Source organism: Callionymus lyra, chromosome 2 (assembly GCF_982586985.1).
Source record: "Callionymus lyra chromosome 2, fCalLyr1.hap1.1, whole genome shotgun sequence".
NCBI classification, from domain to species: domain Eukaryota; kingdom Metazoa; phylum Chordata; class Actinopteri; order Syngnathiformes; family Callionymidae; genus Callionymus; species Callionymus lyra.
In genome coordinates, this window is record NC_141819.1 from 37,616,206 (window position 1) to 37,633,061 (window position 16,856).

A 16,856-nucleotide genomic window follows, 5' to 3' on the forward strand; every position below is an offset into this window, starting at 1 on the left:
AACCATCGATCGGACCCTCCTTTCCAGGACCTTAGACTAGACCTTACCAGGAAGGCTTAGGCGTGTGATGCTTCTGTAATTTGCACACAACCTGTGGTCCCCCTTTTTAAATAGGGGGACCATCTGCCACTCGTCAGGTACTGACCCAGAAGCCCACGCAATGTTGAAGAGACAAGTCAGCCAAGACAACCCTTCAACACTCAGAGCCTTAAGCATTTCTGGGCCAATCTCATCAATTCCCGCAGCTTTGCCACTGTGGAGCTTTCTGACCACCACAGCGACTTCAGCACGAGAGATCAATGAAGCCCGAGCTCCGTCTCCAGTAGAGAGGGTGGGACTTCCGGGTTGAGGAGTTCCCCAAAGTACTCTTTCAAAGGGCCAACAACATCCCCAGTTGAAGTCAGCAACATTCCATCTTTACTGTAAACAGCTTTGACACTCTGCTGCTTGACCGTTTTCCAGAAGCGCCAACATGGTGCCGACCAAAAGTCTTTCTCCATGAATTCTTCTCTTTGTATATATACATTTATTTATTTATACATTTTAACTTTTATTTTATTCATCTTGACATCTATTTCTTTCAGTTTTCTCCTTTTCATATTCATATTTATTTTGAAATTTGCAAAAGTTACTTCGGACTGTGACTTTCAGACTGACGTCCAGCCGGCCTACTCAATTTTCCAAATAACTAATAACATAAATAATGAAACGTATAAATAAATAAATGTGTGTATACACAGACATAGAAACACTCTTCGACAAAAATCAAATCAAAATGTATTTTTCTTCTTTATGTTTTCTTTTTACACAATCATTTATTTATCTATATATTTAGTTATGTTTTTATACATATATTTATGCCTAATTATGTCATTTTTCTTGTCCTTCACACACTCGCTCATACCCATGCCCAGGTGTGTCCCGATGATGCAGTCGTCTGAGCTTCTGTCTCGGATGATGCCGCGGTACGACGACCCCGTGACCCGCACCGAGCTGCTCCTCCGGTGCTGATCCGAGCACACCTCAGGTTCCAGCACGGCTGACGCGAACACAGCATTCAGCCTTTGATTCGAGCCAACAAACATGTCCTGGTGTGTCGCCTCACCACTACTTTTGAAGCCCAGGAAGCGGGACAGCTTGTTCTGGCAGCGCTCCTGCTCGTCATAGGTCAGGAGTTGATAGATGAACTGCCAGATCAGCTGTTTGGCTGGAGTGTCCAACACCGGGAACACGTCTACGATCAGAGTGTCCACGTTCCTGCAACAACACACACTGTTGAGCACAGCAAAGAAGACTAGACAAGAAGGGAGCGATGAACACATAAAGAAGGTAGAGGATCTTCTGCATATTTCATTTATTTAGTCTTTTAAACGAGAAGAACACAGATCTTTCTTTCTTTTTTACTTCAGCCTCTGTTGTGTTCATTGTTATCCTCTCACTACTTCACCCTTTGTTAGCACGACAGTTGCTCCGCCTTCTCCCGCTCAGGCAACAACATCACCACCAGTATGAACCCCGAAGGTTTCCACGGCAACAGCTAATTTTCTGCACTCATCAATGTAGCTAAGATGGCAACTTGGCCGGACAATGTCGCCTAAGCCTGCTTCCATCTGGGGTGTGAGTCAGTGAAAGAGAGCGGCCAGGTTTCTGATCTGTTCGTTCCTCCTGTACATGTCACCATCATGGGTCGTAACCGGAGTTTGGTTTGAACACAAAAAATTTGATTACAGATGAAAATGGTTTGATTACAGATGAAAATTGTTTTATTTCAGTTGAAAATGGTTTGATTACAGATGAAAATTGTTTGATTTAATTTGAAAATTGTTTGATTTCAGTAGAAAATTGTTTGATTTCAGTTGAAAATTGTTTGATTACAGATGAAAATTGTTTGATTTAATTTGAAAATTGTTGGATTTCAGTAGAAAAATAGTTTATTCTTAGTTGAAGAATTGTTTGATTACAGTTAACAATTGTTTGGTTTTATTTGAAAATTGTTTGGTTACAGTTGAAAATGGTTGGATTACAGTCGAAAATTGTTTTATTTTATTTGAAAATTGTTCAATGGCAGTTGAAAATGGTTCAACTTTAGTTGAAAACTGTTTTATTTTATTTAAAAATTGTATGATTTAAGATGAAAATTGTTTGATTTCAGTTGAAAAATAGTTTATTTTCAGTTGTAAAATTGTTTAATTTTAGTTGAAAATTGTATTATTTGAATTGAAAATTGTTTAACTTTAATCGGAAATTGATAACAGTTTAAATATTGTTTGATTACAATTTAAAGTAGTTTGATTTTATTGGAAAATTATTTGATTTTATTTGAAAATGGTTAAATTATAGTTGAAAATTGTTTGGTTTCAGATGAAAATTGTTGGCCATAACAGCTTGTTCGATGGTATCACAGGTAGTTATTTTTACATGAACTGCAGGTGCACTAGACAGCTATGATACAGAGCAAGCATCTCCTCACCGATGCTGGAAGAAGGTCTCCAGGGACTTGCAGACCGTGTACCTCTCCTGGATGGTCAGCAGATGCTCCAGCTGCTGGCTGAAGGTGCGTCCGTGTACTTTGATACTCGGTGGAAGAATCTCAGCCACCCACTGAAGAGAACTGAGAGCTGGAGATCTGAGCGGCAGAAGAGTTACTACATCAGCATACGGTGTCTTCATCAACTCCACAAGTGTATTTACAGCCTCATGGTGACAGGTTTCGGTGGCAGCTGGAAATGTCAACTATAAATGTCAGGCCTGTCGTCGGAGGCGTACCTGGAGCGTGGCAAAGTGGTGGGAATCACGGTGGACTGGTCGTCCGGGTCCGTGTGCTCTGAAGAGCAATCGGACGGGCCTTCCTCTACGACCAGGGTGGGCATGGCTCCGCTGCCCTGCAGCATGGACACCACCTTCTCGTGGGAACACTTTCTGCAGAGAGACGATGGTGGGGATGGTTTTAAAAACATGTTCGTGAGAGAAGAAACACTTCGGCTTAAGATAAGATCCTTTATTCGTCTGACATTGGGTTACATTTGAGTTGTCACAGCAGCAAGAACAAAGTGAAAAAAAATTGTTTTACCTAAAAACATATGACATCAAGATAATGTACACATATTAAAGCAAAAATACTATGAAAACATCAATAATAATAACTTTATAATACAATAATAATTTATATTATCTACTACTGCATCTTAAATAGATGTTTCGGATCATTTCATTTAGTTAAAGTATTCAAACACAGTCGTGAGCTTGAATATATATACATGCCACTTTCAAAGTTATGAGTGACATAAACACATACTTCCAGGTGTTTAACACTTTTATTTATAAGTATCGTTGCTAACACTGTATATATTTCAATAGTTAGAATTCAGTTTTTTTATATTCATCTATAATCTATTCTTGAATTTTTGTAACATATATTTAAAATGCTATACATGAGAATGAAATTCATTTTATACGTGATTGAAAGGCTGAAAATATGAATCAATTATTATTAATAATAATTATTATTCTTAATATTATGACACACAACATTTACACAATAACATTTTAAAGATTAAGAATTTGGACAGTTAAAAAGATCCCAAATCAAATTACATTTTTAATCATATTATTAAAAGTGACAATATAATGAATGTATGCTACTTTTATATATTAATACTACAATAGATTATTTACTCTATTTTGTAAAATTTAATGTAGAGACTATTTTCTTCATAATATTCTCAGATTGATACTTGATACTAGAATAGATATTTGAAATATGATACTTTTATATTGACTTTCCATGTGATCGAAACAGCTAAAATACTGAATTAATATTTTATTATTGGCATCATTGTGACACACTCTAATGGCACTTACAAGATAAATGAAAGAGATCCAAATTCAAACTTATCTTTTTCTCACGTTATTAAAAGTAAAAAAATAAATACTTATGCTACTTTTACATGTTTCTATCTATCTATATAATTATTATATAAGTAGAAATTCTACCTTTTGAAACATTTATTGAAATTTTTTGGTCATTTTATAATTTCCAACTATTTTTGCAGATTTCTTCCTTAAAATATATGTTTATTCGTTACAATACCAGTAGAATTTGTTAGGAAAAACATGTCTTACAATTGATCTAATAGAAGCCATAGATCTGACCGAAGGTGAGAAAGAGGCTTAAAGAAGGAACAAAGATGTTGATCCATTAAAGACGAAATTGAGATGTGTTCCTCGTGTTTTTCATCTGAATCTGAAAACTTTCAAACCAACTCTTAGGTAGGCACGGAATGCTTTAAATACACTCTGAGGGTGGCTGAGTCTTCGCTCGCCCGTCCTGGTTGTCATAGCGATGGAAAGGTGGTTTATCTACATCTATACACGAGACTCGACACGTGAAACATAAAGATCTTAGGGTTCAATCACGGCAGCTTAATTGTCATTGTACATGTGTGAAAATGTACTTTGCCCGCAGCATATGCTTTCGAACATAAATGCCTACACGCACTTTTATATTATGCTTGAGTCTCTGGTGAAAACTCCCACAGCTGTTCCCATCACCTCCCACTGCTGCTGCCTCGTGTTCTCCAGCAGGTGAAGGGAATTCAACGTGTGAAGGGAATTAAACGCTGGCCATCAACACAACAATCGTTGACATGACTATCGGTGGCACTGCGTCTCCACCCAGGTTACCCTGGATTGTATAACGTTTAAAACATGTTTTGTTATGAGCATCACCGCCTACATGTGCCTCCATGATCCTCCGTCTGCAAGAAGTTGTTAGGTTCACAACACACTCCCACCAGCACCAAACTTCCCTGCACATGTTGTGCATATTAAGATGTAGATGTTGAGATGTTGGTCCATGTCTCTTCCTTTCATTGATCGCACCTTCTTTGTGTTGTCGATTCTAGACCAAGATTGCATCCATGCACACTTAAGAATGCAGAATATTGTCGTATTTGTCAAGATAAAGAAATCTATTCAAAGGGGACACACAACCATATTGGTGAAAAGAAAAACAGATCCCAGCCTGCAGTTGATAGAAAACTCAGCAGCGAGAATTCTGAACTGCTCTAGTAGAAGAACTCACATTTCCCCGATCCTTAAAACTCTTCACTGGCTGCCAGTTTCTTTCAGGATCAACTTTAAAATTCTGGGTGCTCATGTACTAAGGTGTTCTACGCACAAACAAACGTGCCGAGCCACCGTTTACGTCAAAGTCCATATGTATTAATACTCAAAAGAGCGGTAAAAAGTTTATAATTCCTGCAAGGTCTGTAGGTGGTGTACGCCCGGATCAGCTGCTCCGATCCACAGCCTCACTAGTGTGAGATGTTCACATCAGAGTTACATTGATCAATATTGATCATAAATTAACACACAGTAGTTGTAGTTACACAAGTGGATATTAAATTATTCACAAACGTATTAATTATTTTTTAAGATAACTTCGATCATTTTATAATGAATATTTTAATCCGCTATTTTATTCAGAAAAAAAAAAATTGGAATGGAATTATGAGCTTGTTTTTATAATAAAACAAAGACAATGATTCGCGTCTGATGCTTCAGGTCAACAAAATTGACGAATATTTTTGTGAAACAAGGTTTGATCAAAGTGAAGCTGCAGAATGAAGCGTGTGATCACGTGATCGGAGCGATCTCTTTGAAAAACACACCCATATAAATACACTTTCACATGATTTGTTAATTTGTACACAAAACGTTTTTATTTTATAAATGTAATAAGAACTCGCGTGTTGTGTTGCAGTTGCGTCACATGAAACATACTGTATATGATTTAATTTATATGAAACTCAGACGATCAGATAATCTTCATCATCAACTCTTTAAGTCTCTGATTTACACTTTTATTCTTGTTAAACTCATTTTGAGACGTTTCAAATAAGCCCCTGATCTTCTGTAAATAAAGTGTTTGCGTTAATAACTGTGTATATAAAATATAAACATTTACACCGAAGCACGTCTGCACTATTTAAATGCAAGTATGTGATCCATGTCAGAAATGTTTAAATGAACGAATAAAAGCGGTTAAACCAGTTTACATTCATGTTTTCATTTTTTGTTCTGATCAAGTAGAGAAAAATCTACGCTTCATTTAAATATTATTTAAATATGTAAATTAGGGCGTGGAAAGGGAGGAACAATTCTGCGATTCATTCTAGGTTGACTGGGATGTACGAAGGAAAAGTGCCTAAATTCGTGTCGCGCACAGATTCATGCATCCAGATATTTTCGTGCTGCGCCATCTTCTGGATTTCAGTTTCCAGACATATTTAGTAGAAGATCTACAAGTTCTTAGTACATGAGGCCCCTGGTTATAACTTTCAGATCTATTCATGGTCAGGCTCCTCCTTACATCAGTGATCTGATCCAGCCTTACACCCCAGCTCGGGCTCTGAGGTCTGTGGATCAGAATCTACTTATGGTTCCTGAACATGGAGAGAAATCCTTCCAGGTTCTTCTAATATTTGGAACGATCTTCCTTTTCCTCTGTGTTTGATGATCTACTGACTCCTTCAAGAAACATCTTAAGACATTTTTATTTGTGCAGGCCTTTTACCTGATTTTCTGGAACTCCTGTGTTTGTGTTGTATGGAACTTATGTGTCTTGATCTTTTAAAGTATATATTTTAACTGTTTTGATTGTTAAAGCGCTTTGTGACCCTGTTCTAGAAAGGCACTTTAGAAATATTTTGTTTATTAATTAGTTACTAACTTACTTACTTACTTAACAATGATTGAATCACAACGTGGCCGTGGCAAGTAAAAACTGCCTAGAAGGCAGAAACCTTGAGCCAACCTCATACAAACTAGTTTTCTTGATGTAGTCGTGTGAAGTCTTAAGATGATAATTTCCTTCATAAATTGTTTCAAAAAGTAGGTGAAAGAGAAAAAAATATATATAAGTAGCTGAAGAGCTGTGCCTTATACAAACCAGCGAAAAGTCATTAAAAAGAAAAACGCAAATGTTATTTCGTTTTTATTTTATTGCCCCTTTAACATTCCTGGATAGACTTAAAAGAGTGCTAGCATCATTTTTCAGCTGATCGTAACAGATTTAGAAAAAAATGCGCAGAAGTTGCTGAGGGCTTAAGGAAGGCCAAGATTTAACTTGCTTAACATTTGAGCTACAGAGCTTTAATTTAGTTTAAAAACTTCCTTAGAATGAGACCAAGAAAATCTGTCGTACCTATGGTAGCATGAGTTAGTGCACAACTGTTATCAGCCTTCTTTGCCTTTGTGGACGAATAAGACCAAAACGAAAAAACAGTTTAGCCCCGACACAGAGTAATTATTGTCATTGATTTTGAGTACTAAGAAGAGGCTCTTTACGACCCTTGAGAGAGTATAATATATATATATCTGTTGAATGACAAGTTTAGAAAATAGACTCTAAAAATACATTTAACTTAACCCTTGTGTTGTCTCTGGGTCAAGGTGACCCGGTGGTCAAAAACAAATGTGTTTGCTGTATATCTTGTGTTGTATCTGGGTCAAGGTGACCCGGTGGTCAAAAACAAATGTGTTTGTTGTATCCCTTGTGTTGTCTCTGGGTCAAGGTGACAGGTGTTTTGTTTTAAAATATATGTGACTCTAGACACCTCCAGTGTCCTGTTTCAGTCAAGTTTACTAAAAAAATTCATCTGTAAACTAAAGAAAAAAATAATCCTAATGTTCTTTAAAATGCACACCAACAGCTGAGTTTGACTAAAAGTAGTTTTTTTTAAAAATGTTATTATTGTATTTATTACAAATAATTAATTGCATTTGAAACTAGTTATTTAAAAAAAAATCCAATTCATGTATTTCTTTTTAGCCATAACTTCACTTCTTTTTGCAAGTTGCCATTTTGTAAACTGTGTTTGTTTTGTTATGGGGGAAAATGATGGTCAGTTAAACCTTACGTAGACATTGATAGGTAATACTTATTTTTGATGTGTCAATAATAAATAATACAATTAGAGAGGAAATAATAAAAGGAAATACCATTTTGTGTTGTTGCCTTACTTATAGTTACATTATGTAATGTTAATTAACAAACACAATTCATTGACATCAAGTTTCTTTCTTACTAGCTGCTGTGTTTCTATACTAAATGTGTATTTCCTTATATTTCACTTGTAGTAGTACAATGACTAATACAGAAATATGATAAAAAAATATATCTTTAGATATCAACATCATGTTCCAAAAAGAAAGAAGAATATTTCTCTTACAATCAAATCTTTCAGAAATAAATGACTGTATAGTTGAAGACGTAGAGCTCGAGATGATCATGTTTAAATGTAGAAGTTTAAAGAGAACACAGATAAAGCTGCACGGATCCTACTTTTGCAAAGTTTTCTTCAAAACCCAGAGAGAGAACACAGAGCAGCAGATGGACTTTGAAGTCTCTGAGGGAGAGTTGGACTGAAGGTAAAGGTAAAGTACTACAACTGCTACTAGAATTCTACTATCAGTTTGAAAAACACACCTCATGTCCAGTCCATTGAGGAAGAGGATCTTGTCGCCTGTTTTCAGTCCACATTCCTCGGCAGGACTGTCTGTGCAGGGAGAGAGATGGAGAGAGATGGAGAGAGATCAGACTTCACCTGCTCGCAGACAGATGGTGATTCACGGCGTGCTGTCGATCCGTGAGACACAGCGTTGTTGACAAAAGATGTTTTCTCCGCTTCATCTTCATTACATAAGAAAGCTGTCAAAAGACGCAGCGGATGAATCCAGCATCCAAACTCACATTGACTGTCATGTGAGGCTGTGTGGAAGCAGCAAAAAAAACCTTATATCAAGTATAAATGCACATTTCTTATCACATATATGATTGATCAACATATTCAACTTGTATAATTCACACAACTAAACCAAAAGTGTTGCCCGTGGTTTGCGTGTAGCATGTTCATTTATTAAAATGATTTATAAAAGTATAAATCTTGTAACAACTTCCCTTAAACCCAAATCATCATCATCGTTTGTCACTGTTGGACCTACAGTCATGGATTATAAAATCATAATCCATGTCTACATTATAACTATAAACATGTTTTCCTTTGATTTTGCTCTACTAGAAAGTATTTTTTTACATTGTTAGTTTTGGAATTGCAGTGCCAGACACAATGCTTTTAGGCATCCTGTGTTTTACTCTCTGTCTCATAGTCACATGGTGATTTCACCGACTGTTTATTGTACATTTCTTATTCATATTTTTTGTGTATTTATTTCTACGTTAATTCTATTTTTATATTATATTATTATACTTAAGTTCGTTCTTTGTAAGGTTTTTTACTTAAATTGCAAGTCAGCATTGTTCGATTTTTCAACTTCACAATCACATATTTACGGTATATTTGCAGTATATAATATAAACTTAATATACAACGAAAGTAAGTTCTTGAGTTAATGTTATGACTGAGAATGAAATGTTAGTAAAAACTGCCTTCGACATCGTCACTAGGACCCAGAAACGAAAGTCTATTTGAAGGACCTTTGAGTTTCGTTATTAATTCTCTATTTATTAAGGTGATGTTGAATCAATTAACAAGCCAAATAAAGAGGCTTGTTGTGAAAATGGGGGATGAGATCACGATGAGAGCCACGCCGCCCACCCCACCACGTCCAGATCAACCTCCATAAGGCACTGAGTCAGTCTTCTCTGGCTGCTCCGGCACATGGTGGTGGGAGAGGATGGTGGGAGGAAATCAGTGACGTCAGCACGAACACACGTCCAAATGAGGTCTATTAGCAGGACACACTTAATTCTCCGTTATACAAAATAAGATTTACAGTATGCATGCGATTCGTATCTTTTTCTTTCTATGAATGCTTTTGCTGATCGATTAAAGATTGGACTCAAATCTAAAAATGTGAATGAATGAAATGCTAAAAAAGGTATGTCATTATGGGATATAAATCATCTAGAAGACTACAAAAACATAACCCATGGTGACCGCTTGTTCTCTTTATTTCTCATGATGGACTGTTGACCTTTACAGAGTGTCGTCTCGCTTCATGACATTTGGGATTCGTACCATTCACCAGGAATGAAGCTAAATGAGCGAAGATTTATATTGTGAGTTTTTATATTACTGCTACCAGTATGTGAGGAATCAAAAACAAATATATATATCATTTCAGTTGAACATTACTCATGACAATGATGAAAATAGAAGGTACGGAAAATCCTCGACAAACAATCTTTTTATGATTTATTTTTGCTGTTTTTATCTGAAGGTCATTGGTAAAAAAATGCTGACATTGAAAATAAAATAAGGCAGTTATAAATGATCTTCAACAGCTGCTGTTTGTCCATATAGTAAAAATGTGATTAATGCGATAAAAACGATTTCAGAAATGACTGCCATTTTACTTTAACTAAACTTCTGGGCTGATTAATAAGTAGCAATATATCACCTGAGTTTAAAGTCTATTTTTTTTTAAACCTTAATACTATGATTTTGAATCAATCCATGAACCCTTGGCTTCAGCTTAACTGATATATTTAAACAGTGTTTGACTATCAACAAATTAATCTCACTTTTGCTCCAGTCGACTGATGAATTTCACCTGCTTAAAGTGTTTTCTAGTCAGAGTTAAAGAGTCGTTTCAATCTGTTTCCTGTTACAATCATCCTCTCTCAGCATCATAATCATCGTCATTATCATCATCATCATCATCATCATCATCATCATCATCAGCCTTCAATGGCTGGCAACAGCCCGGCCACACATGTCCAATACATCTGCTCCCCTTCGTTAGCCAACAGTGAACAATGCTGGGGTCAAACTTGCACACCGATGAGGGGGTGTCTCCATTGTTTGGCTTTTTTCAAAGAGAGAACAAGTACCTGGGATGACAGAGTCGACGCAGACGGGAGCGTGACCTCGCAGCGTGAAACCGAACGTCTTCTTTCCTCTGTAAACACGAATGATCCTGAGAAAAGAAGATACATTTGTTTTTTGATATTATAAAAACACATTAAATCAAGCATCAACAAGCATCTAAAAAGAATAAATCCGTAACTCAATGTTTTTTTCTCACACTTGTAGTGGTGACGTGGTTAAGGCAATTAATGCAATTAAAAAAAAAAAAACTTAAAACATTTCATGGACTTGTATGAGATTGAAATGAAGGGGTTAAAAAGGTCATAATTGCTGATATAAGCACATTTTTGGTAAACACAGTCAATCTCAGTCACCGGCCCCCAATATCTGTTCTGACGCATCACTTCCTGTGGGTGGAGGAAGTGCGTGCCGGGTGATGCTTCTTCTGACCTCCTTGTATATTAGCTAGTATATTTATATATTAATATTTAAAAGTTACAACTTCCTTTTGTATATCATTATAAGTAAAAGCAAAGAAATGTTGCTTCTTTTATCTACTTTCAAACACATATCTTCAACATTTTCAAGCCAGGTGAATACAGTTTTATAGCAGAAGTTTAAAAAACACATCCATCTTTATAACATTAAAACATTAAGTTAAAAAAAACAACAACATTAATTAAATGGTTAGAAGACATTCGTTAACCTGGTAAAAGGCATACACTGATGTAGTTAAACTGCTACAATCAATGTCTAATCCTTCATGTATTTTTCTGAGTCACAATAAAACAGGATTGCTTTATTCAAACTACAAACATTTACCAAACAGTTGTTAGCTACTGAATCATTGATTGAAACAGTTTGTTTGCCTGCGGCTTCTTTGAAAACCCGCCGGGGTCTCATGAAACCGGTGAAGCAGGCGAGTCTGATTGATCGTCATTTTAATCAACACCACGGGTAATTATTTATAACCGAATGTCACGCCTTCCTGCTGATGCTGGTCTGATTTCTCTCCAGTGATGGAAGGAAATTCCCGTTGCATCAAGAGGAGACTCTTGATTCACACCGTCTATCCACGATGCGTTGCTATGGAAACTCCTCTTTGGGAACACAGCCTTGGTATGTAAACAGGGCTAAAAGAAAGACGGAGCGACGGAAGAGAGGAGGAAAAATAATCCATTCTTGTTTGTCACGGTTTGCTGGGATTATGTAAGACCAACTAAAAGCACATGTTTGCAAGTGTGTGTGTGGGTGTGTGTCAATAAAAAGTTGGTTGATTATCAACACAAATCAGGACCCGTGTAGTCGCACACATCCAATTAAAATCAACAACAATTGTTCAGTTGAAGCTCAGACAAGATCGTCTCCTACAGTTTCAGGTCCTGCCTAATTATATCCATTCTACACGTCTGGGCAACATATTTACATTGTTGTTTTAAGTGCTTAAATTATGCAGACGTCTTTACTGCAATTGTGAAGTAGAGCTGGTGTCTCATGGTGGGAAAAAATGTATTCAATATTCAACACTCAAGGGTGTTTATTGGCAAGAATCTGGGGATACAATACCAATCATGATAGAAGGAACAAGGATATAATTAAAGTATTTTTTTGAATTTACAGACCACATGACTCTTGACGAAGTCGTAACTGATTTAATTTGTTTTGAAACCAAAATATGTCCAAACATCAGCTTTAAAAGCTGATGGAGTCGACTGTATCCTCTCGTCCTCAGTTATGGCTGGCATCGTGTGGTATTGGATTGTTCCTTTGCCTGCGGGGGATGTAACGACTGCTGCCATCTAGCGGCTGGAAGTTCAATTGCAACACAAGAATGTTCTAATTATGTAAATATTTGCATGGTAATTGTGAGTTAAACTGACAATTATTTGATTTTATACACACTTTATTGAAATATAAACCATAAAAGAAGTATGATCAAAATTAAATATGCTTAATTAAATATGCTCCTGCACCCCTAGAGAAAAACAAACAGAGACCAGCTTTAAGTCAAGACAAGAATCCGTGAGTCCAAATGTCATCATTATACTTGGAACTTGGACCATATGTGTTTAAGGGTCGACTTGAAGACCACAAAGTTAACCTTAAGTGTGGCATAACAAATATGTCTTCCATATGATTTGTTTCAGAGGGTCAGGAAGAAAAATCTAAACAAAGCGTAAAGCAGTAAAGTATTGTGCCACCGTAAGTAGTGGTCCAACTGAAAAAATAAAGAGTCCAGTCTCTAACCCTAACCAGCGACCATGCTCTTACCGTTGGTTGGGTCCCAGAGGAGGATGTGCCGGTATCCCGGAGACAGACTTCCGGTGGCCCCTGTCTCTCTCCCCATCGCCTCTTCCTCCGGGTTCCCCATCCCTGGGCAGGGAGCTGGCGCGCTTGGACCCGTGCCGGTGCTCCGAGTGGTCCTCGCTCCGACTCCGACGGATGCGTCCCTGCGGTTCGCTGATGCTCTTGCTGCGACACAGCCTGTTGATCACGTTCTGAGAGACGGAGTCGTCGAAGCGCTGCCGGTGTTTCTTTGGGATGAAGATTCTGGCGAACATGGTAGCATGTGGAGAGAGAAGGAGGCTTGTGTTAGTTGTCAGGAGTCTTGGAAGATATATCCTCAAGTCCACGTCAATCCATCCAAGGATTCGGGGGATTCCGGTGAAGAGAAGAGACGAGTCAGTGGTGTTTACAATCCAAATTGACTGTAATTGTGTTCAACAGGCTTTTGTCTTTGAACTTCAGACGGATGCTGTCCCTTCAGGAAAGGAAGAGAAATGGTGAGTTAAAGAGATGAGAAGCGGTCGCTCTCAGGAGATCTGGGTCCGTCTCATCTGCCTGAAGTCTCAATGCTGCAGTGTGAGAGTCAGGATTTAGCAAGAATAAGGTGTGTGGGTGTTAGTAGACTCGGGATCTCTCTCTCTCTCTCTTTCACTCCCTATATCATCACCCTGTCGTTCTCTCTCCTACACTTCCGTTCATTCGTCACAACTCTGAGAACAGGAAGCTCTCATCATCTTGTCAACCTGTGACATGACAACCATCCTTCAGGATGAGGACCAGGACAATTAACGAGAGCTATGGAAGTATATCAGTGACACCAGAATATTGAATTGTTTCATTCAAAATTTCAAATGCTGAAACTGTTTTCCTTAATTGAATAATAGTTTTTTTTTTTTTCAAACATTGATTTTGATTTTAATTTTATTCTATTTTTTTTCACACCAAGCTGTGGAACTACATTTAGTTGCTTATATCTGAAATCTTACTGTTTCTACATAGTCATGTGATTGTCTGCATGTTGCATGATTGGCTGAAAGTGGCTCAGTACTCTTTTGGTATTGTCTAGTGGCACTATTCTACCAACATTTAATTTAAAGGATAAGAATGAAGAAATTATGAATTTAGAATATCTCATTTAATTTCTTAAAATTTGAATATCTACAAATATTGTAGATATTTAATGGTAGTTTTACAGTATGGTGTGAATTTAAATGTTAGCCTTGTGTTGCCTCTGGGTCAAGTTCACCCAGTGGCCTGAAAACAAATGTGTTTGTGGTATCCCTTAACACAAACACCAAGCCATCGGGTCACCCTGACCCAGAGTTAACCCAAGGGGCACGTTCATAGGAGAAGCAGCAGAAGTCTATGTCAATGACTATGTTGTTTGGGAAGAAAAGTGGCTCCGACTGAAATATATTTTTAAATCCTTCAGAAAGCAGAGAAGACCTTCTACTGCTGATATAAAGGTGTTTTCTGGCGATACAGGGTGCAGAAAGGACATTTGTGACAATGAAGAGAATGACATTTTCTTACTGAGTCAGAGTCTCAGAAGTAAGTAAGTTCTTTCTGTTAATCACATGAACCGCTACGATGGATAAGGGATCTTTATTTAGCAGAAGATTACACCACAAATTCTGTCAAAAAAAGCAGGTTGCTCATGGGGTGGAGGCCTTTGAGTGTAACTGTGTGTAAAATATTTGCTATTGAAAGAACAAAGAAGCAAAAACATTCTTTGGAGAATTGACTCTGGAACCAAATGCCAGTGTGGGGGTGTTCAACATCCGTTCCCGATAGAACTTTAATTTTAAGAATAGAAAGAACAAAGCGACCCACTCGCTGTCACCAGCAAACAAATGTCCATTCATGTGCTATTGAGAGACTGACTGAAAAAATATTTGACGATACTTGAATGGAGCACCTGTGATTTCCTCACATTTCAAACTAAAATGTCTTTGTTGATATCAATGCTTGTACAATCCAAACTGCAAAAAGGGAATTAACTTGAAACTAAAGCCAGTCACAAGTTAATTTGACTCTACATGTGGATTGATAAATCACAGCAGTCCAGACCTCCAACTGTGAGGGGAGTCTGAACAGAGCTCCAACACTATCAACCCTTTTGGTTCCTAACTGCACCAGCATGAGTTTTTTCTCACTGTGGATCAGATGAATCAGTCATGACAAAACACTTTCTGTGACAAACAAGCTTTCCAGTAATTATCTACAACCACACACAGAGACAAGAAAATTGGCTTCGACTACAGAGGAAAGGCTTATTACGAATATAAGTATTAGATAAATGAAACAGTCTGAGATTATTTGTCACATGACAGTGTTACAGTCAAAAGAATCATGGATGTGAAGCTCAATGATCAGGCAATTATATTGATCATTGAATCACCAGGTTCTTTCATACATTCAGACTGACATTCACTCAACAGTGATTCTGCTCTATATTCTGTATTTATTTATTTTTACATTGTTAATTCATTGTTTATTATTAATATTACTGATATGAATAATGTTTTACTGCCTTCAAAAGTGTTGAGGAAAGTCCTGACTAGATTTATTATTTACATTATTGAGAGGAATGTTTTTACTTCTTTCAAATGAGTTAATTACAATTGTGACATCATTTATTTTTGTTAATCTTTGGTATTTATTTAGCTATTATCCTGCTGCCTTCACCGAGCCTCAAGATTCCAGTTGAGAAATGTTTCAACCCCTCAATACTTATTTGGAAAATTGGCAGCTGATACTAGTACAGGACTGACAGTGCTAATACATCATTGTCTTTTGGTGTCACTATTGATTTGTAGGGAGGGGGAGTTAAAAGAAATCCATAGAACTATAGTCGTCCGTAGATGTCAGTAAATGACCCACACTGGTTATTTGATTAGAAATACATTCAGTAAAGTTGAGAGTTGTCCCACAGCTATATGAAAAAAAAAGTTGAAGTAAGGAAAGAGAGAGAAATAGAAAATAATACTGCTACACAATCTCCTCATTTGTATGTTAACATTAAACTTTGAAATATTCTCACACTGATAATTCATGTATTTTACCATATCAAATGCTTGAATAATCCAAGTTTCAGAAATAGAAAATATTTAAATTCCACACCACACAGCTAATTCCTCTCCGACCCTGACCAAAATACACTCAAAAATGAATGTATGTGTTGTATAACAATATTATGGGATGTCAAGTCTTCCAGCTCTTTCTTGTTCTTCCTTATGTAACGGAATGACACTGCTGTGTTTCAGAAACAAATCTGTCCAGTCGCAGACGAGTGTCGCCGTCTCTGCAGGTTCTGATCGCGTCTGGGGCGTGAAGCTTCTGGATTTATTTCGTAGCCAGAAGCAACAGTGCGCACACTAGTGGACACGGTGAGAGCTTCAGATAAAAATAACTGTTCTGTTCTCATGTAGGTGTGGATGCACCCACACTTGAGTGTCAGTACTAAAGAAACATCTCTATATCTGACATCTATACATATCCCTGCTGATAATGTGTCTCAGAACTTCGGTCAAAGGAAGTGTTCAAGTATTAAAGTAGCTGCCGAGATACAGAATGTTTTACTGTCTCTTTAAAGGTCTAATGTAAGTAAGTAAGTCATTTATATTTATAGAGCGCTTTTCCAGACCAGGGTAACAAAGCGATTAAACAATCAAAAACAATCTATGTATGTATGGGACACTAGTGTGTGGTTTCTCCTCCAAAGCCAGCTTTGAC

The 16,856-nt window shown here is 37.2% G+C and overlaps 1 protein-coding gene across 4 annotated transcripts in view; it reads right to left on the minus strand.

Annotated features, from left to right (window-relative positions):
• The window catches only part of grid2ipb (glutamate receptor, ionotropic, delta 2 (Grid2) interacting protein, b), a 40,656-nt gene that overhangs the window by 16,129 nt on the left and 7,671 nt on the right, over positions 1 to 16,856 (minus strand). For all 4 annotated transcript variants that reach the window (XM_087785004.1, XM_087785003.1, XM_087785002.1 and 1 more), the window contains 7 exons: positions 13,107 to 13,385; positions 10,859 to 10,944; positions 8,492 to 8,561; positions 2,767 to 2,919; positions 2,471 to 2,626; positions 1,106 to 1,257; positions 905 to 1,039 (listed from right to left, as the gene is read on the minus strand). In XM_087785004.1, the coding sequence (XP_087641130.1) occupies positions 905 to 1,039; positions 1,106 to 1,257; positions 2,471 to 2,626; positions 2,767 to 2,919; positions 8,492 to 8,561; positions 10,859 to 10,944; positions 13,107 to 13,385 (1,031 nt within the window). The remainder of the gene's footprint in view (positions 1 to 904; positions 1,040 to 1,105; positions 1,258 to 2,470; positions 2,627 to 2,766; positions 2,920 to 8,491; positions 8,562 to 10,858; positions 10,945 to 13,106; positions 13,386 to 16,856) is intronic.